This window comes from Lithobates pipiens, unplaced genomic scaffold, assembly GCF_037356315.1.
Source record: "Lithobates pipiens isolate NorthernLeopardFrog02 unplaced genomic scaffold, aLitPip1_a1.2 Scaffold_13, whole genome shotgun sequence".
Taxonomy (NCBI): Eukaryota; Metazoa; Chordata; class Amphibia; order Anura; family Ranidae; genus Lithobates; species Lithobates pipiens.
Window position 1 is genome coordinate 131,789,551 of NW_027507718.1, and position 22,521 is coordinate 131,812,071.

General features: G+C 44.7%; 1 protein-coding gene across 1 annotated transcript in view; it reads left to right on the forward strand.

The window, feature by feature from the left end:
* Positions 1 to 342: 342 nt before the first annotated feature.
* The window catches only part of LOC143974332 (mast cell protease 1A-like), a 44,440-nt gene continuing 22,261 nt past the window's right edge, over positions 343 to 22,521 (forward strand). Inside the window, exons 1-2 of the mRNA XM_077475584.1 lie at positions 343 to 435; positions 7,152 to 7,296. Of these exons, the coding sequence (XP_077331710.1) occupies positions 366 to 435; positions 7,152 to 7,296 (215 nt within the window). The 5' untranslated portion in view covers positions 343 to 365. The remainder of the gene's footprint in view (positions 436 to 7,151; positions 7,297 to 22,521) is intronic.

The window sequence follows — 22,521 nt, forward strand, 5'->3', positions numbered from 1 at the left end:
AGAGTATTATGCCTTATTTTATTTCCATGTGGTTGATAGCCTAATGTTCAGGGTTTGTAAATCTTTAAAATAAAAAAAGTTCTTCAGAATAAAGAGAGAATCATGATCTTTATTCTAAGCAAAAAAAGTGTGATTCTCATTTCATACATTGTGCAGCTGTATGTATACTGTAAATGTTATTACATTTAGCTTATAAAGAAAAATGTATGTTATTAAATATACACTGTTTATAGCAAATATTATATGCCTGTAATAGCTTAGTGACAGGGTGGGATGTGACAAGATGACTATCTGTGCTGAGTAGAATATAAAAGGAGAGGCATGCTGGCAGTTTGCAGGAGCCACAGTTTAAAAAAAACTGTGATATGGAGCAACGCCTAGTCCTCCTTGTGATCTTCATAATTTCTATTTTTAATGTGCCATCATCACGTGCAGGTAAGCATGTTAACTACCATTGAATTGCAAGCTAATGCTTAATGACATGTATAGGACTTTTCTGTTGCAATAGACAAAGTGTCAGCCACCAGCATCAGTTGTTCCCTACTTGTATTCTGCAAGCTTGATATTTTTCACTATTTAACCAAGATATTATTGTAATGGACAGCTGAAACCAATCAGCCAAATATACAAAATCGCCATATTCAGGCATCGGGTATGTGCCATTCTATCCACTTACCTGCTATCAGAACCCAGGTACACACTTAGGCTAGGTTCACATCTATGCGTGTGCGGTTTCTTTTTTAATGCATTACATACTTTGCATTTTTTGGTAGGAGGAAGAGACTGGTTGTTAAATACATAATTCTACCGAAAAAGCATGTACACGATGCAGTTTTATTGAAGATAAGGAAGCCAAAAATCATTATTATTAGTATCATTATTATTACCGTATACAGGATTTATATAGTGGCAACAGTTTACGCAGAGCTTTACAATATAAAAGGAGGCAATACAGTTACAATACAATAAAATACAAGAGGATTAAGAGGGCCCTGCTCAGAAGAGCTTACAATCTAATAGGGTGGGGCAAGTGGTACAAAAGGTTGTACCTGTGGGAAATGAGCAGATGGCAGTGGTAGAAGATTAGTTGGAGACGTGACAGGCTTTCCTGAAGAGATGAGTTTTCAGAGATCGCCAGAAGGTAGCAAGAGTAGGGGATAGCCGGACCAGTGGAGGAAGCAAGTTCCAGAGGATGGGAGAGGCTCTGGAGATGAGCATGGGAGGAGGAGTAGGAGGTCTTGAGAAGAGCGGAGAGGAAGATTTGGGTGATATTTGGAGACAAGATTGGTGATGTAGCTCGGGACAGTTGTGTATTGTTGTGAATGGCTTTATATGTTGTGGTTAGTATTTTGAATTGAACTTGCTGGGTGATTGGGAGCCAGTGTAGGTATTGGAGGAGAGGGATGGCAGACACTGAGCAGTTGGTAAGGTGGATAAGTCTGACAGCAGCATTCATGATAGACTGAAGAGGGGGTAGCCTATGGAGAGGCAGGCCAATGAGAAAGTAGTTGCAATAGTCAGGGCGAGAGATAACAAGGGAGTGATTGAGGAGCACAGTGGAGGTGTCCTCACGAATTGCATCAATCTTATCTTTTAAGTGATTGGAAATCTCTTGGGCAGTGAGTGAGTTAGCGAGTAGAGGGGCTGGGGGACGAAGCCGAGAGTTAAAGGTTAAGAAGAGCCAACAGGGACTGGATGACAAAGTATTAGTGCAAGAGACAAAGTAGGCTTGTTTGGCAGTATGGCGGCAGGAATTGTATTTTAGAAGGGAAGATTTACTGTATATAGGGTGACGTTTTGCAGGCATTTGGTTTTACGCCACAGTCGTTCAACAGCACAAGAGTGTCTCTTGTGATTTCTAGTGTTGTCAGTTTGCCAGGGTTGTAACGGTCAGGCCTAATTCTGTGTGTGGTTAGAGGAGCAAGTGCATCTAGTGATGATGAGAGTGAACTGTTGTAGACAGAGGTGGCCAAGTCAAGACAGGATAGGACAGGGGAGAGATTATGTCATATAGGTGGTCAGTAGCAGAATAGGGAAAAGAAGGGTTAAGGTAGCGAAGGTTCCTATAAGTAATTGTTTGCTGCTTGGAGAGATGGATAGTTGGAGGCAAGGATACAGTGAAACTAATGAGGTTGTGATAAGAGAGAGGAAAGGGGGTGTTTGTGAGGTTGCCATGGTTGCAGAGATGGGAGAATACAAGGTCAAGGGTATTACAATTGGAGTGAGTGAAAGTATGTGTCCATTGTGTTAGGTCAAAATATGAGGTTAAGTCGAGAAGTTTAGCTTTAGTTGGGCTGTTAACATTGACAGGAATGTTGAAGTCACCAAGAATGATTGTGGGTATTTCAGAGGAGAGAAAGTAGGGTAGCCAGGCAGCAAAGTCATCAAGAAAGCGCAATACCGGTCCAGGAGGGCGATAAATTACTGCAACCCTCAGAGGAATTGGAGAAAACAGACACATACAGTGCATCTTGAAAGAGAGGGATAGAAAGGGAGGGATAGGAAGGACTTGGAAGGTGCTTTGTGGGAATAGAAGGAATCCAACTCCACCTCATTTTTGTCCATTGGGTCTGGGGGAGTGAGTCCAATGGGGGCTACCATGGGAGAGAGCAGCAGGAGAAGCTGAGTCCAAATTTTGAAGCCAGGTTTCAGTTATGGCGAGAATGTTAAAGCCATGAGAGATGAAGAGGTCATTTACAGAAGTTAGCTTGTTACAGATGGAGCGAGCATTCCAAAGGGCGCATGAGATAGGTGGGCTGCTTTGAGGAAGCAGGGAGATAGAAATTAAACTGAGTGTATTGCGGTGGTTGCCAGAGGAGGAGGGGTTTTGGATATGTGGCTTGCAGTTGGAAAATGGCGGTCAAGGATTAGGAAAAATGTCACCTGAGACTGGGAGAAGGAGGAGGGCGAGGATGGCAAGATGGGAGTGGGATGTACCATTCAGCGTGTAAATAAATCCCTGCACCTTTGGAAAAAACACATTTCAGGAAACTGCAAAGATGTGAACTGGAGCCATAGGAATTGATGTGAAATAGATTGTACTACTTTTCTGAAGATCTGCAAATGCTCTAAAAAATGCATAGATGTGAGCCTAGCCTTAGTGTAGTGGAGCCAATGTAAAAATAAAAACTTACTGCGAAATTGAACTAATGTCCAAGTAGTCAATTTAGTTCTACATGTGTGCCATGATCTGCCTATCCAGGTAATAGGTGTTACACTGCCATGGGAAAACACATGCAAGTCATACATAATACATAGCTTACATAGCTTTATATAAGGCTAATCCAGGGGAAATAAATACATTAATGTGTCAATGTCAGAATTGGTCATGCTAATGTGTTAAAGAAATAAGGTGTACAATGTAATAGTAAAGCCCCATACACACTATCAGATTTTCTGCAGATTTTTGTCTTCAGATTTACGAAAACCATGTAGTGCAAGGGCCTGTCTGATTGCATGCAAATTGAAACTCCTAAGGTTTGACCTCATATTATAAGGTTTTGGTAAATCTGAAGACAAAAATCAGCAGAAATTCTGATAGTGTGTATGGGGCTTAAGATGTCCTTGTTATCCAGCTATCGATGTGCTCACAAAATTAAATACTATGGTGGTCAGAGTGCAGTCCATAGGAAGCTGTTCCTTCAAATAGTTCACTTGCCCGTTACAGAAAGTCAGTTCACTGCCAGGTACTCATAGTGGGTGAATCTATTGTGGCTAAGACCTAATGATTCACTGATGCAGATTCATTCAGAAAATATTGGGTGCAGACGGCCTATGCACATACATTAGAGTAAAGCTGGCCATACACTAGTAGAATTTCATTAGAAAATTTGTGTTTTCAGAACATTTGTTTGATTTCCTAATAGTTAGTGGGGTCAAGTTTACAAATGTTTAGGACTGTAGTGACAAGAATATTCAGAGGAGCAGGATGGAAATTTTAACAGTGAATGTGGTTTTCAATCAGGAAATTATGTTCATTCCAAAATCGAATGTTAAAATCTATGGAAATTGAAAAAAGTACTTTTGAACGACTTGTTAAGGCTTTTTTGACATTGTCAAATGTCCAAAAATCTATAATACCAGTGTATGGTCAACTTATAAAGCACAATAAAGGAAGATGCCCAGCAGATGAATCCATCAATATTAAAAAAAAATCTTTTTGGGCTACACTTTTTTTTTGCATTTCATATTTACAGTTGCAAAAGAGACAAACATCACATTTTTATGTACAGTTAGAATATCATAATGTAACAATGTGCTTTCTATGTATTTGTTTTACTTCTACTATATTTACTCAGTTCTGTCATCATGTTCACACTATAAAAGCTTACAAAATTTTGAATGTTTGTATGACTTATGCATGGGGTGAATCTAATTCCTGCTAGTGTAAATCTAAACCAAGATTTCTTCTTGCAGCAATTTTACATGCACTGGAAAAGATTTCTGATCACATCTTCGAAAGAAAATGGTGTTAAAGAGGAAGTAAAAGCTAAAAAAAAAAAACACACCCTGTAAGGCAAAGACATAATGAGCTAGTATGCATAGCATACTAGCTCATTATGAATAACTTACCTGAGAACGAAGCCCCCGAAGCGTTCCTTCATCTTCATGTCCGGCACTGACATGGGTCCTGGAGTGACTTCCGGGTCTTGCTGCTCCTGCGCCGGAGCAGTAATGACGTCACTCCCGCGCATGCGAACGGGAGCCGACACTTGCGGCATATCGCCGCAATCTGCGGCATATCGCCGCAATCTGCGGCATATCGCCGCAATCTGCGGCATATCGCCGCAATCTGCGGCCTGCCCAGTGCGCCTGCGCGCCGCTGTCTACGGCGCATGCCCCGTAGACAGTGGTGGCTGTCTTCGGGTAAATATCTCCTAAACCGTATAGGTTTAGGAGATATTTCTTGGACCTACAGGTAAGCCTTAATCTAGGCTTACCTGTAGGTCAAAGTTGGTTGTAAGGGTTTACAACCACTTTAAGTCAATTTAAATGTGTTAAATGTTGATAGATTCATTCTTTATATATAGACAGGGCCAACAGACTGTTTGTTTACCTAAGAGTATATGAATTAATTTTAGCCCCTTCTCAGGTGAAGTTTGCAATCTATTGCCCCTACAGCAATCATTCATGCATTTACACTTTCTCTAGGACCAATTGAGGACGAGGTTGATTCAAATACATTTAACGTAAGGGAATATGGTGGCTGCAAACTTTGCCTTTGGGTCAACTCCACCCTCTGACCCCTCAGGACAACACTATCCTAGTCAACAACCCATTCATTTTGTCTGTCCATGCTCGTGTCTGTAGCACATTACTTAGAAAACGTGGTTTCCTGGATTACCTGTAAATAGCTTGAAATGTGTATAGTCTAGTGAGCCAGCTGCTGGCTTAGGCTGGGGAAGGGTGTTAGATGTTTCTAGCTCATTTCCCAAGCTTTTGGTCCCAGTCAGCCCACCTACACTGGGGGGGAGGTGGCTGAGGTCCACGTGTTCTAAGTTCAGAGTTCAAAGTTGCAGGTTCTGGTGGGTTTGGTGAATTACAGCATCAGCTGTGAGCACACTTGTTTGGCCCTGCTGAAGGAATAGCAGTTTTCAGAAGACATCCAAGTCATGGACAATTTAAACACTGTGATTTATGTCCCACAATTTCAAAATCTTACCATAAATCACAATGTCTTTATAAATATCTGAACTAATTAATGTTTAAGGGGTTCAGTGTCTGTGCTTACAACAAATTACACATAAGTCTCCTATGCTTAAAATGATTAACAACCATATAAACAAACCCAAAATAAAGTGCTTCAGTGCCCGTGATACACCACAATATACATAAAGTGTCCATGCTTCAAATGGTCACAACCAGCTCCGTATTTATATCTTGAAGCTTTTATTCTGATATCAGTATTCCATCATTTGGAGCACGGATACTTTATGTATATTGAGGTTTAGCACGGGCACTGAAGCACTTTATTTTGGATTTGTTTATATGGTTGTTATTAATTTTAAGCACAGGAGACTTATGTATAATATGTTGTAAGCACAGACACTGATGCACATTATTTTTAAACATGCATTAGTTCAGATATTTATAAATACATTGTGATTTAGGATAAGATTTGGAAATAGAGCGACATCCGTCACAGCACTTTAGGGTGTTAGTGGCAATTTCACCTTATATATTTTATTTTAAAGGGTTGTGCTAATTGAAGATTTTCTATTTTGAAATCATGGACAATGCCATAATGGTGGACTCTCACCTCATGGAGGTATGCCTTGGCCACTACACTATTCTAGTTAGAATTATGGGTAGGACGTGGTTCATATTGAACTATTATGCTGAATTTCTTCAGTAAAGTTACATTAACTGTTTGATACTGATCTAAATTTATTCAAAGTGGTGCATGTTGGTTTTGGTGTATCAAAAGAACTTGGTTTTTTCATACACCAAAATCAACATGCACCCCTTTGAATCTATAAAGCACTATAAGGTATGAAGTAACACCTCTAGAAAAAACATCTCTCAGAAAGACAAGAATGAACAGTGTAGATGCTATGGGCTACCAAGTAGAAGAGCACAATACAAGCAGCCAGTCGTTAGGCATGGTACCTGGTAAGGTGGCAGCTCCTCTGGTAGCGAGGGGCTTGTTGTTTGGCTCCCTCCTGAATGGTCTGCATCCAATAGCAACCGGATCCGAACCCATGTTGCTGAGATCTATGTCCCAGTCACAAGGTACATGAAGCAGGCCCCGCCCACATACCCACCAGGTTATAGCTTTAGTGGATGGATGGAGAACTCCACTGTTGGGTGTAAATCTCCCTAATGTTTGAGTGCCCTGGGTGCTGAGGCTTTATATTGCCTGGTTTAAATAGCTGGTATAAATTGTTTTTATTCCTTTTTTAATTTACTCCTTAGGAAATTACCGTTTACTTTTTTCATCTGCACATGATTGGCTATACATAGCTATCAGGAATTAGCTTTTTTTATGATTGGAAAAATTAAGTGAATATTCTCTTAATTTATGAATGAAGACTCTGAACCCCTATAGCAAGCCAGTCTCATTGATTTGCATGTGTCTGAAAAGCCCAACAAAATGAAACTAAAACATTTCCTAAAAAATGCATGTTGACAAATTTCAATGTATTTTGCAGGGAAGTCCCGCTATGGGATTATTGGAGGTGATGAGGCAAAACCACATTCACGGCCTTACATGGCATATTTAGACATGGGTCAGTTCTCTTGTGGAGGCTCACTCATTGCTCCAAACTGGGTGTTGTCTGCAGCCCATTGTTTCGGGTAAGTGACCAGATATTATCCTAGCATTTTTATCAAGTGTAAGTACATAAGATTCAGATATGGAAAGCAACTTATGGGGCATATATTATAAAGCAATGAATGTGATCTTTACTAAATATTCACTGCAGGTGAATATGTCACTGTAGCTTACACTACATGCACATGGAAGATACACCTGAATCAAATGTTTGTGGATATCACAAATATATCTATTGATGCTGTCGCAAACAAAATTGGGCTTACATGCATTCAGTTCACAATGTTTCTTGGAAACCTTCCAGCGAAGCTGATCTGGTTATATAGAACAACAATCTGCATGTATCAAATCATTCGTTTTTTGTTCCCACAAACACCAGATTCAACCTAACATGTTAAATATGTTATTTTCCATACATCTGATGAAATGGCAATTCTTTCAACTGTACTGGGTTCAAACTTTTCCTCTGTGGTGCATTGTGTTTTCATTTTGGACATTTTGGTGCATCACCAGCCCGTTCATTTGAATGGTAAACCAGTGGTGCTTCAGATAAGCAGAGACGAGGAGAAAGACAAAAAAAGGTTGGATGAAAAGCCACAAGAGTGATCCTTCTAAGGGTAGTTATTCAGTTGAACGTATAAGAAAATGTATTCAAAAAGTGTAGTAAGCATATACTCACATTCATAAGGTTACTGGATACCCATTCTAAGGTCAAGCAAGCTCTTTTTAGAACATGTGGAGAATATGACTGTCGCACTCGATGTTCATCTGGGTTTTATGGAAATTCTTGCACCATGCTAGGTTGCGATCAGGTAGGGTGAACAATGGTAGATAGAATAAGGTCCCAAAATGGAACCATTGTATAGTCAGCAGAGGTGCTCATGCAATAAAAAAGTGCATACAAGTGGATTCTTCAGGAAGGTTGGTACCTCTTTGATCATGAAAACAGGTTTAAACACCATCAACGCATTCTGTGGCTCTTTAGTGGCCACTTTATCAGAAAAAGGTTATAGTACACTTTAATACGTGGAATCTGTGTGCATTTGATTTAATCTGCCTCCGTTCATGGCCAATCATCTGACCTTACCCCAGGCAGGCCCAGACTGGCCATAGGGCAGACCGGGCATTTGCCCAGTGGGCCACCCGCTCCACAGCCTGTTGATGATCAGGCCACACATCGGGAGGTAAGCAGCGGCTGCTGCTCGCCTACCGCTGTTCGGCCGCGGCCTGTGCGTTCTCCAGCGGGACTAGAGGCTGCATGGGCTGAGCTGTGTGTCTCTCACACACAGCTCAGCCTCAGAGCCGCGCTGACAGTACCGCTCTCGGCCCCTACGGACTACTGCTCCTCTTCCTCCAGCCATAGGTGTCCCTCTGCACAGTAGGGTGGGGGGGTGTAGGCTGTGGGCCGCTGTCAGGATGTCACCACCTCTCTCATGTCAGGCTTGTTTGCAGCATGGGAGAGAAGAAAGTTTCCTGCTTGTTGTTCTCTCCCAATTGGCCACAGCAGAGGGCCAATCAGAAAAAAATAGCGGGGCATCATGGGAAATGTAGTAGAGATAAGAGGTCCATTTGATATCAGCAGTGAGACGGCTACAGTTGCCAGCGTGCACTCTGTCGGGGGGGGGGGGGGGAGAGAAAACCTTAAACAAGCAGGCACTACAGGAGACATGGAAAAAGAAAGAGGACTGTGCTGAGGAACTAATAGCCCCAGCACCACCAGAGAGAGCCAAGCTGTACCCACACCACCAGAGAGAGACACGCTGTACCTGCACCACCAGACAGCCATGAGAGCCACGCTGTACCCGCACCACCAGAGAGCCATGCTATACCCGCACCACCAGAGAGCCACGCTGTACCCGCACCACCAGAGAGCCATGAGAGCCACCCTGTACCCGCACCACCAGAGAGAGCCACACTGTACCCATACCACCAGAGAGAGCCACGCTGTAAATGCACCACCAGGGAGAGCCACGCTGTACTCACACCACCAGAGAGAGCCACCCTGTACCCACACCACCAAAGAGAGAGAGAGAGCCACGCTGTAACCACACCACCAGAGAGAGCCACATTGTACCCCCACCACCAGAGAGCCACGCTGTACTCGCACCACCAGAGAGCCACGCTGTACCCGGGCCACGCTGTACCGCAACACCAGAATGAGAGCGCTGTGCTGTCCAGGACCAAAAAAGAGAGCAGGTCAGTGTCACTATGGCCACAATAGGACAGATTCTACCAGCTGAAATCACAGGTATATGTGAACAACTGCAGTCAGGAAGCATGTACAAAGCTTTGACCGTCTGGGAGGAGCCATGGCTGTCCACAGCTGTTCACATATATCCACACATTTTAGACTGAGCAGCCAACTTTTCCAGGGATGGGGGGGGGGGGGTGTTGGTAGACATTTGCGGGATGCCACTGTAATGTGCAGGGACACTGTGATATAAAGGGGACTGCACTGTAATCATTTCAGCGTCCCTTTACAGTGCAGTCCCCTTTATATCACAGTGTCCCTGCACATTACAGTGGCATCCCGCAAATGTCTACCAACACCCCCCCCCCCCCCCCCATCCCTGGAAAAGTTGGCTGCTCAGTCTAAAATGTGTGGATATATGTGAACAGCTGTGGACAGCCATGGCTCCTCCCAGACGGTCAAAGCTTTGTACATGCTTCCTGACTGCAGTTGTTCACATATACCTGTGATTTCAGCTGGTAGAATCTGTTTCACAGATCTGAACGTAAGGTGTTCTCTGATTGGGTGATATTGTCTCTGGAGATTGTGACATCACCGCCCCTCCTCTCCACCTTTTCCAATCAAAAAATGCCTGGTATTCAGTGAAAAAATGCAAATCATTCTATGAATGACAGCATTGCCAAGCATTTGACACAAGATCTGGAAAATCATGACTATTACTGCAGTGGGGCTGACTACTACAGTAATTATCATCTTCCCCAGTGGCCCCACAAGCATGAAATATAAGTATACAGAAACATATCATACCTGGAGTTTTGCTTTAAAGCGGAGGTCCAGCCTAAAGTGGACCTTCCGCTCATCGGAACCCTCCCCCCCTCCGGTGCCACAATCGGCACCTTTCAGGGGGGAGGGGGGTGCAGTTACCTGGATAATCCAGGTAACTGCACCCACTTCCGGGATAGCTCTCTGCGGAAAGGGGCGTAACTTACGCCCCTTTCCGCAAGTGCCCGCCCCTTCCCGCAAGTGCCCCGCTGCCTGCTGGGAAACACACAGATCCCAGAGGCAGCGGGGAGCGTCCTCATTGCGCAGCGCGGCTCGCGCATGCGCAGTAGGGAACCGGGAAATGAAGCCGAAAGGCTCCATTTCCTGATTCCCATACCCAAGATGGCGGCGGCAGCACTCGAGTGTCGATCTAGAGATCGGCTTCGGGTGCCGACATCGCGGGCGCGCTGGACAGGTAAGTGTCACTATTTTAAAAGTCAGCAGCTGCAGTATTTGTAGCTGCTGGCTTTTAAAAAAAAAACGCGGAGTCCCGGTGGACTCCCGCTTTAAGGATATACAGGTAAAGGAGCCTAAAGCTCCACCTACTGGCTGAAAATGAATATACCTAATATGTCTACTGTATATAATATTTCATATTTTCATTTTTGGCCCTAGCAATAATAAATAAATAAACTAAAGGCAAACCACCATATTCCATTTAAAACGTGGTTTCTATTAAGACTTGTTATGTATTAAATATTCTGTCTGTAGTGTATCCTGTCCAATATTTGGCAATCACTGTTTTTCTGTCAAACTGCAATTAAACCTATAGATTAAATATCAAGTAAAACTAGTAGCGCTAGTGTAGTAAATCACAAAAATGAATGTGATCCAGACAGTCCTAAATTGGTAGTATGATCTAGACACTATCTTCATAAATTCTTGAATCTTCCACCACACCGTGTACTTCTGACACCTCTCCCTCTGAAGAGCACACTCACCGACTTGCAATTCCTCCCACTCTCGTGTTCGGCTTCTACACTATTAAACCCACACCTGGGGTAAAGGGTGACCATCCACTTGATCCACGTTTTAACTCAACAAGGTGACTCCATATGTAAAAGAAAGTAAATAAGTGCTCCACATAGTGTGATAACGTTACAACCAGTTTATTAAATCACACCAACACTCCAGTGATTGCACTCACATTTCACATAGTAGAAAAAAAAAGCCTTAAGTGTAACACACAGCAAACAAAAGCCAATGGTTCAGTGGTGTACTGCGGCCTCGGCGGACCAGAAGTGTGTGCTCAAGCGTAATCTCTCACCCACTCCTGGGTAACTGCTTTCGGTGGCAGTGTAACTTCTCAGTTGAACGGCGTCTCACATCAGTGCAATTGATTGTCCTGTTGCCACGCCCCTTCACTTCAATTACTGTTTTTGCCACAATAGAAAGTTTGATATGAATATTAGATGATGATATCTTTCAAGTATCAGTACAGTTATCGGAAATACTCTGTAGATAACAACTGGATAGAAAGCAAGGTCTGGGGAAGAACAAATGAATGGAGGAGCTGTTAAAGTGGGTGTTGTGTGCCTCCAGCACAGTATATACCCAAAGCTACCCGTTATTACTGGTGTTCTGTAATACAGACATCTGCAGCAGTTAAAATAGGTGTGCACAGTATATACCTGAAGATACCCCTTATTGCTGGTGTTCTGTAATACAGGCATCTGCAGCATTTACAGTGGGTGTTGTGTGCCTCCTGCACAGTATACACCTGAAGCTACCCCTTATCGCTGGTGTTGTTCTGTTTCTGTAACACAGGCAGGCAGCTGCAGTAATTACAGTCGGTGTACTGTGTCATCTGCTCAGTGTGCACCTAAAGCTACCCAATTGCTGGTTTTCCCATCTCCCTGCAGGCCATTACTATGTCTGGAAGGCCAACAAGGAAAGGCAGACAGTCACAAGCCATTAAAAGAGGGCAAGCAGGCTCTGTGTCTAGAGACAACAGTGCTGGTCATGGACGCGGTGCATCATCATCAGCACATGGCCATGGGACACATTTGTCCTTATTTTCGGCAGCTGTACGCGTTGAGCCGCATCATGCCGCAGACTTGGTAGAGTGGATGACCCAGCCCTCCTCATCCTCCTCATCCTATCTCACCCAGGCTCAGGGTACTAGCAAAGCAGCTGCCAACGCATCATGTTCCCCTGTCTCAATGTCATCAGTCACTCCTTCCCTACACCCACCATGTCCTCCTGAGAAGTCCTCCGAACTGTTTGAGCACAGTGTTGTGTACACGCTCCAGGAGGATGCCCAGCATTTTGAAGGCTCTGATGATGATACCCAACTAGAGGAAGGCAGTAACGTGAGAGAGAGGGGGGATGCTCAAGAAGGACAGCAATCTGGCAGTCATGTTCCATCAGCTGCAGCATACTGCCAGGTTTGCTCCAGTGATGAAGAGGGAGGGGATGATGAGGTCACTGACTCCACGTGGGTGCCTGATAGGAGGGAGGAGGAGGAGGATGAGGCACATATCCAAAGAGGCAGGATGCCCTCCGGGGGCGAGCTTAGGGGCAGCACATGACTGAATCACACCGCAAAGCATGGGCCTTTTTTGAGATGAGTGCATCAGATCGCACCGCTGCTATCTGCAACATATGTCTCAAGTGTATCTTGCATGGCCAAAACATCAGCCACTTGGGCACCACATGCTTGACCAGACATATGTTGACCTGCCATGCAGCTCGTTGGCAAGCGTACCTTAAAGACCCACACCAAAGAACAAAGCGGACCTCTCCTTGCTCCTCATCAGCTGGGATCTCCAACCCCACTATACATTCAGTCCTCTCTGAAACCTGCACTGAGAGGAATGAAGGTGTAGAATTAGGTGTGTCACAGCCAAGTACTTGCGGGCACTCTGCTAGCAGTACACCAATGTCCGATTGTACAAGGCAAATTTCCCTGCCACAGTTGCTGGACTGTCGAATGAAGTTTACTCTCAGCCATCCACATGCCCAGCGGTTGAATGCTAGCTTGGCTAAATTGCTAACGCTTCAGCTGCTCCCTTTTCAGTTGGTAGACTCAGCCCCATTCCGTGAGTTTGTGGAATGTGCGCTTCCTCAGTGGCAGGTCCACAAACGCCACTTTTTCTCATGGAAGGCGATTCTGGCTCTCTACCGGCATGTGGAAGGCAGCCATGCCCCACTGGACAGGGCAGTCAGTGGTAAGGTGCATATTACCGCTGACTCATGGTCCATCAGGCATGGACAGGGAGGTTACCTATCTTTCACGGCCCACTGGGTCACTCTTCTGGCAGCTGGGAAGGATGCAGAACAAGGTGCAGTAGTGTTGGAGGTTGTTCCGCCACCACGCCTCCAAAATGCTACTACTGGTTGTGACACACCTCTCTCCTCCACCCCCTCCTCTTCTTACTCCATGGCCTCTTCCAGTGCTTTGTCCTCAGAACCAGCGGTGCTCCGTAGGTGTTCAAGGGGCTACGCAAGTACGCAGGCAAAAAGATGCCATGCCGTGCTTGCGCTGGTTTGTTTGGGGGACAGGAGCCCCACTGGGGCAGATATATTGTCAGCTCTGCAGGAGCAGGTCGAGAGGTGGTTGACGCCATGCCAGCTTAAGCCAGGAATGGTGGTTTGCGACAATGGCACCAACCTCCTCTCCGCCCTCTGACAGGGACAACTGACCCATGTGCCCTGTGTGGCTCACGTCCTTAACCTGGTGGTACAGGGGTTCTTGGGCAGGTAACCGGGCTTACAGGATGTCCTGAGGTAGGCCAGGAAAGTCTGTGTGCATTTCCGCTGATCATTTAATGCCAGTGCTCGGCTGGCTGAGCTCCAAAAGGAGTTGAAACTGCCCAAGAACCACCTTATATGTGACATGCCCACCAGGTGGAACTCAACGTTGGCCATGCTGCAGCGGCTGCACATGCAGCAGAGGGCCATCAATGAGTACCTGTGCGACTACAGCACCAGAGCAGGGTCAGGGGGCTTGGTTTTTGACCAGGAATGCATGCACTGTCCTGTCACCATTTGAGCAGGCCACGAGGATGGTGAGCAGTGACAGTGCATGCATCAGGGACACTGTACCTCTTGTCCACCTGTTGGAGCATAGGCTGCGTGGAATAATGAACAGGGCACTTGAGGCAGAACAGAGGCAGGAAGAGGAGGACTTCCTTGCCTCTCAAGGCTTCCTGCTGTCCCACCCATCACAGAGGAAGAGGAGGAGAAGGAGGAGGAAGAGGCTTGTGTTAGCATGGAGGTGGAGCCCGGCACTCAGCATCAGCAGCAGCAGTCTTTTAGGGATGATTTACAGTCCCGAGAAACCCGTGGACTTGTACGTGGCTGGGAGGAGGTGGCTGCGGATCATGTTGTCCTTAGTGACCCAGAGGACTCCGGACTGAATGCCTCAGCTAACCTACACTGCATGACCTCCCTGATCCTGCAAAACCTACGGAAGGATCCTCGTATTCTTCGGATCAAGGAGAGGGACCATTACTGGCTGGCCACTCTTCTTGATCCATGGTACAAGGGTAAGGTTGCGGACCTTATCTTGCCATGGCAGAGGGAGCAGAGGATGATACATCTCCGGGAGGCCTTGCAGAAAGGTCTGTGCAACGCGTTCCCAGAGACTGGGAGGTTACAAACTCCTGGTCCTGGACAACATGTTGCTGAGGCTTCGGTCAGTCACAGAAGGAGCGGTGGAGAAGGTGGCCGTCTGACTGATGTGTTCAGACAATTTTTTAGTCCGCAGTCCCAAGGTAAGATCGGTTCCAGCAACCATCGCCAGTGTCTGATTTACATGGTGCAGGAATACCTAGGGGCAAGGTCAGACTTGGACACCTTTCCCACTGAAAATCCTCTGGCTTACTGGGTCTTGAGGATGGATCACTGGCCAGAGCTTGCACAGTATGCAATTGAGCTACTGACCTGTCCTGCATCCAGCGTTCTTTCGGAACACACCTCCAGTGCTGCTGGAGGCTTTGTAACCAATCACAGGGGTGTGCCTGTCCCCCGACTTGGTTAATCGACTCCAGCGCCCACCAAGAGTCACTTTGAGGGCTTACAGTGTTGTGGCAACACCAACACCTTAGGCCCACATTTCTGCAGAGCATATAGGGGAGGCCCCTACTTTCAAACATCCAACTTACAAACGTCTCCTACTTGCAAACGGAAGGAGACAACAGGAAGTGAGATGAAAAAAGACAGACGGCAAAACAAATTATACAGGGGTGATAACCCTTCCCTATGTTTTCCAAAAAGCTTAAAAATAGATTTTTTGACTGGAGCTACACTTTAAAAATATACCAGTTCAAAATTACAAACACATTCTACTTAACACAACAAACCTACACAGTCCTTGTCTTGTTTGCACCGCCTGTATACTGCTATTCTGAGTATATAGAGCCTGGGGGCCCCACGCCTTTCCTTTTTTTAATTTGGGTACGGGGTTCCCCTTAATATCCGTACAAGACCCAAAGGGGCTGGTAATGGGCAGGGGGGCTACACATGCCATTTTTTTCTCAATGATTTTCATCCGTATTGCCGGAACCAGATATTACATTAAAACCGCAAGCAGTTTTAAATGACTTTCTTTCCGTTAAATGTCATTTTGTGTAGGGACTGTTCTAAACACGGGAAACACATGGCACTTCACAGGCATACTATAGTCACCCCCCCCCCCCCCCCAGGCATGATATTTAAGGGAATATTTCACTTTCTTTTCACTTTAATCATCATTAGAATCAGTGCTCCTGAAAAAACTGCAGTTTTTAAAAAAATGTTGGGCATTGACCCATGTCCCCTGGGGGCAGGAGCTGGATCCCCAAACCCTTTATAGGACAATATCTTGCATATTAGCCATTAAAATTAGCACTTTTTATTTTGACCGTTTGAGTCCCATAGACTTAAATGGGATTCTAAATTTCGTACGAATTTTCAGTCCGTTCGAAAGTTCTGGTGCGAACCGAAACGGGAGGTGTTGGGCTCATCCTTATTGGTGGGTATAGGTCCAAGAGAGAGGGGTAAATTATGAGTTTAGGGTGTGGAGGTGAAGGTTAGATGAACAGGGAAGAGGCACAGGGGTTGATGCTGCAGGGACTGTGGGACTTAAAATGCTTGTAAACCTCAGACATAAAATATGAACAAAGCACATCCCTTTATAGTGTGCACATGTCTTGATTAAAAGCACTAATTGTCATTTTTGTGTGCTGCTCTGTTCTTGTCTATCAGTATGAGTCACTTCTGACAAGTTTTCCTGACACCAAGAGAAAAAAAAGGCAAGGGGAGAGAGCTCCAGCTGATTGACTGGATTGTTCCTGTGAGCTGTTTGGAGGGTAGTGTGTATGTCCCCTCCAATCAGCTCTCAGACCTCTCCTTACTGAGCTCTGAAGAGTATAATTTCCACTCTCCACCCACAGCTTTCTGAACTCTCAGACAACAAATTTTTTTTTAATTACTGCGCCACCCAATAAATTGTAATTGCTGCTGACACTGCAATTATACGAATTGTGCAATAGGGTTTGAGGTAAATAATGTGTAAATGTGCAAAGAATACATACAATAAGTAAATCCTTACTACAATTGAATTAAGACCCTATGTTAGGCACCTGTGAACATAAATGCATAATGTCCATCATACTCCGTTAAAAAGAGTAGTGAAATATAAACATCAGTGGATGAACCAAAAGTGAAATAGTTTATGAAAACTGAAAAAGAGAATGTTCCGCCTTTAAGGAGAATACATTCATGTGTATAGGTAATGAAATCTTCAAAAGACACCCTCAGACAAGACAGAATCATCACCATTAGGAGTGCAACCACCACCAGCAGAAGTCTTAGGGTACTCCTTACCGGATGTTGTCGGCTACCTGCCAACAGCAAGGAGCCAAACAAACAGTACTGGAAAACTTTGAGGGTCACCGGTACCAGTATTTGGAGAGTAGACGAAATGCATCAGGACATACAGTGCCTTGCAAAAGTATTCGGCCCCCTTGAACTTTTCAACCTTTTGCCACATTTCAGGCTTCAAACATAAAGATATAACATTTTTATTTTTTGTGAAGAATCACCAACAAGTGGGACACAATTGTGAAGTGGAACTAAATCTATTGGATTTTTGAAACTTTTTTAACTAATAAAAAAATGAAAAGTGGGGCGTGCAAAATTATTCGGCCCCCTTGCGTTAATACTTTGTAGAGCCACCTTTTGCTGCGATTACAGCTGCAAGTCGCTTGGGGTATGTCTCTATCAGTTTTGCACATCGAGAGACTGAAATTCTTGCCCATTCTTCCTTGCAAAACAGCTCGAGCTCAGTGAGGTTGGATGGAGAGCGTTTGTGAACAGCAGTTTTCAGCTCTTTCCACAGATTCTCGATTGGATTCAGGTCTGCACTTTGGCTTGGCCATTCTAACACCTGGATACGTTTATTTGTGAACCATTCCTTTGTAGATTTTGCTGTATGTTTGGGATCATTGTCTTGTTGGAAGATAAATCTCCGTCCCAGTTTCAGGTCTTTTGCAGACTCCAACAGGTTTTCATCCAGAATGGTCCTGTATTTGGCTGCATCCATCTTCCCCTCAATTTTAACCATCTTCCCTGTCCCTGCTGAAGAAAAGCAGGCCCAAACCATGATGCTGCCACCACCATGTTTGACAGTGGGGATGGTGTGTTGAGGGTGATGAGCTGTGTTGCTTTTACGCCAAACATATCGTGGGCAAAAAGTTGGATTTTGGTTTCATCTGACCAGAGCACCTTCTTCCACATGTTTGGTGTGTCTCCCAGGTGGCTTGTGGCAAACTTTAGACAAGACTTTTTATGGATATCTTTGAGAAATGGCTTTCTTCTTGCCACTCTTCCATAAAGGCCAGATTTGTGCAGTGTACGACTGATTGTTGTCCTATGGACCTATTGTCCTATGGACAGACTCTCCCACCTCAGCTGTAGTTCTCTGCAGTTCATCCAGAGTGATCATGGGCCTCTTGGCTGCATCTCTGATCAGTCTTCTCCTTGTCTAAGCTGAAAGTTTAGAGGGACGGCCAGGTCTTGGTAGATTTGCAGTGGTCTGATACTCCTTCCATTTCAAAATGATCGCTTGCACAGTGCTCCTTGGGATATTTAAAGCTTGGGAAATCTTTTTGTATCCAAATCCGGCTTTAAACTTCTCCACAACAGTATTACGGACCTGCCTGGTGTGTTCCTTGGTCTTCATGATGCTCTCTGCGCTTTCAACAGAACCCTGAGACTATCACAGAGCAGGTGCATTTATACAGAGACTTGATTACACACAGGTGTATTCTATTTATCACCATCAGTCATTTAGGACAACATTGGATCATTCAGAGATCCTCGCTGAACTTCTGGAGTGAGTTTGCTGCACTGAAAGTAAAGGGGCCGAATAATTTTGCATGCACCACTTTTCAGTTTTTTATTTGCTAAAAAAGTTTAAAATATCCAATAGATTTCGTTCCACTTCACAATTGTGTCCCACTTGTTGGTGATTCTTCACAAAAAATTAAAATGTTATATCATAATGTTTGAAGCCTGAAATGTGGCAAAAGGTTGAAAAGTTCAAGGGGGCCGAATACTTTCGCAAAGCACTGTATCGTGCTGACTCCATGATCACATAATTTACAGTGCCTATATTGCTAGTCTTGATGTAAGCGCAATATCTCGCTGTTGGCAGGTAACCCACAACATCCGATAAGAGTACCCTAATGCCGCGTACACACGATTGACCAGAAAAAGACCGATGAGAGCTTTTCATCGGAAAATGCGACCATGTGCATGCTTCATCGGAATTTAGCTGTCCGAATCTCTGCCAGCCAAAAATTGATAGCATGTTCTCAATTTTCCTGATGGTGTGTATGCAATTCCGATACACCAAAAATCACGCATGCTCAGATTCAGCTATGAGACAGAAGCTATTGGCTACTGACTATTGATCTTCCTTTTTCTAGTCACGTGTTGTACGTCACTGCGTTATAAATGATCAGAATTTGATGTGACCATGTGTAGGCAAGACAGCTTGAGCCGAATTCCGTTGGAATTCCATCGGAATTCCGTAGGGAAAACCATCAGAGCTTTTTCCGACGAGAATTCCGATCGTGTGTACGCAGCAAAAGACTGCTGCTGGTGGTGGTTGCACTCTTGACAGTGATTCTGTCTTGGCTGAGGGTGGCTTTTGAAGATTCCATTACCTATCCACATGAATGCATTCTCCTTAAAGGTGAAGCATTCACTTTTTCAGTTTTCATGAACTATTTCACATGGAAATTATGTATTTTTGTTCACAGGTGCCTAACATAGGCTCTTAATTCAGTTGTATGATCTCTCAGACAACCTGTATAAATTCTGGATTTTGAACAAAGGTAGAACCGAAAAGCCTAACAATTAAAAGGTACAAAAGTAAAAGTAAAAAGGTAAAAGTTATGTAGAAGGATTTGTTCTATCTTTGTGTATCATGAGGATATTCACTTCACTGGGCACAGTGCCTTGAAAAAGTATTCATACCCCTTGACATTTTTAAAATATTTTCATGTTACAACCAAAATTATAAATGTATTTTATTGGAATTTTATGTGATAGACCAACACAAAGTGGCACATAAGTGTGAAGTGGAAGGAAAGTGATAAATGTTTTTTTTACAAGGAAATATCTGAAAAGTGTGGCATGCATTTGTATTCAGCCCCCTTTACTCTGATACTCAAAATCTAGTGGAGCCAATTGCCTTCAGAAGTCACCTAATTAGTAAATCAAGTTCATCTGTGTGTATGTTAGACTAGAGAACCTTAGTGAACAAACAGCATCATGAAGGCCAGGAAACACACCATTCAGGTCAGGGATAAAGTTGTGGAGAAGTTTAAAGCAGGATTAGGTTATAAAAAAAAATCCCAAACTTTGGGAGGGTGGGAGAATCCACAGGACAACTATTATTTTTGCACTTATTTTTGCACTCCACAAATCTGGCCTGTATGGAAGAGTGGCAAGAAGAAAGCCATTGTTGAAAGAAAGCCATAAGAAGTCCCATTTGCAGTTTGCGAGAAGCCATGTGGGGCACATAGCAAACATGTGGAAGAAGGTGCGCTGGTCAGATGAGACCAAAATTGCTCTAAAAGCAAAATGCTACGTGTGGTGGAAAATGAACACTGCACATAACCTTGAACAAACCATCCCCACCGTGAAACATTGTGGTGGCAGCATCATGTTTTGGATGCTTTTCTTCAGCAGAGACAGGGAAGCAGTTCAGAGTTGATGGGAAGATGGATGGACCAAATACAGGGCAATCTTAGAAGAAAACTTGTGAGAGTCTGCAAAAGACTTGAGACTGGGGCAGAGGTTCACCTTCCAGCAGGACAACGACCCTAAATATACAGCCAGAGCTCCAATGGAATGGTTTAAATCAAAGCATATTCATGTATAAGACTGGACCAGTCAAAGTCCAAATCTAAATCCAGTTGAGAATCTGCGGCAAGACTTGGAAATTTCTGTTTAACCACTTAATAACCGCCCTATAGCCGAATGACGGCTTTAGGGCGGTTTCTTAACTGTGGGAGGCCGTCATATGACGTCCTCCCAGAATTCCGCTCTCGCGCGCCCCCTGGGGCGCGCACTCGAGAGCATCCGTGACCGCCGGGTCCACAGGACCCGGCGCATCACGGATCACGGTAAACGGCCGCTCGTCGCGGCCGTTTACCACGTGATCGCTCCGTCAAATGACGGAGTGATCACTTGTAAACAAACCGGCGTCATGTTATGACGCCGGTTCCTCCCTCCCCCTCTCTGTACCGATCGGAACAGCGGAGGGGGAGGAGATCGGTGTCAGCAGCGATGTGGGCTGCATCTGCAGTGCCCACATCGCTGCTCACCGAAAATTAACCCCTCAATTCCCTGCAAAAACTCTGCAATACCCTGCCATTAGTCTGCAATAGTCTGCCATAGTCTGCAATAGTCTGCCATAGTCTGCAATAGTCTGCCATAGTCTGCCATAGTCTGCAACACTCTGCAATAGTCTGCAACGCTCTGCAATAGTCTGCAACGCTCTGCAATAGTCTGCAACGCTCTGCAATACCCTGCAACGCTCTGCAATAGTCTGCAACGCTCTGCAATACCCTGCAACGCTCTGCAATAGTCTGCAACGCTCTGCAATAGTCTGCAACGCTCTGCAATACCCTGCAACGCTCTGCAATACCCTGCAACGCTCTGCAACACTCTGCAATGCTCTGCAACACCCGCCAATACCCTGCAACACTCTGCAACGCCCGCCAATACCCTGCAACACTCTGCAACGCTCTGCAACACCCGCCAATACCCTGCAACACTCTGCAATGCTCTGCAACACTCTGCAATGCTCTGCAACACCCACCAATACCCTGCAACACTCTGCAATGCTCTGCAACACCCGCCAATACCGTGCAACACTCTGCAATGCTCTGCAACACCCTCCAATATCCTGCCATACTCTGCAACGCCATACTCTGCAACGCCATACTCTGCAACGCCATACTCTGCAACGCCATACTCTGCAACGCCATACTCTGCGATACCCAGCCATACTCTGATATACCCAGCCATACCCAGCCATAGTCGGTGATACCCTGCAATACCCAGCCATAGACACCCCCCCCTCCCGCCGCCCTCCGGTGCTTCTACCGACTCGCCAATACTATCAAATCCAGAATCTTTTTTTTTTTTTTTTTTTTTTTTCAGGCTTCCCAGCTTAGAGGTGAGATGCGGGGTCTTATTGACCCCACATCTCACTGTAAAGAGGACCTGTCATGCCATATTCCTATTACAAGGGATGTTTACATTCCTTGTAATAGGAATAAAAGTGATCAAAAAATTTATTTTTGGGGAAAAAAATGTCAAACTAAAATAAATAAAGTAAAATGAACAATACATTTTTTTTTATTTTTTTAAAGCGCCCCTGTCCCCATGTGCTCGCATGCAGAAGCGAACGCATACGTAAGTCCCGCCCACATATGAAAACGGTGTTCAAACCACACATGTGAGGTATCGCTGCGTACGTTGGAGCGAGAGCAATAATTCTAGCCCTAGACCTCCTCTGTAACTCAAAACATATAACCAGTAAAAAAAAAATTAAATCGTCGCCTATGGGGATTTTTAAGTAGCGACGTTTGGCACCATTCCACGAGCCTGTGCAATTTTGAAGAGTGACATGTTAGGTATCGATTTACTCGGTGTAACTTCATCTTTCACATTATGCAAAAATTGGGCTAACTTTACTGTGTTTTTTTTTTTTTTTTAAGCACAAAACAGT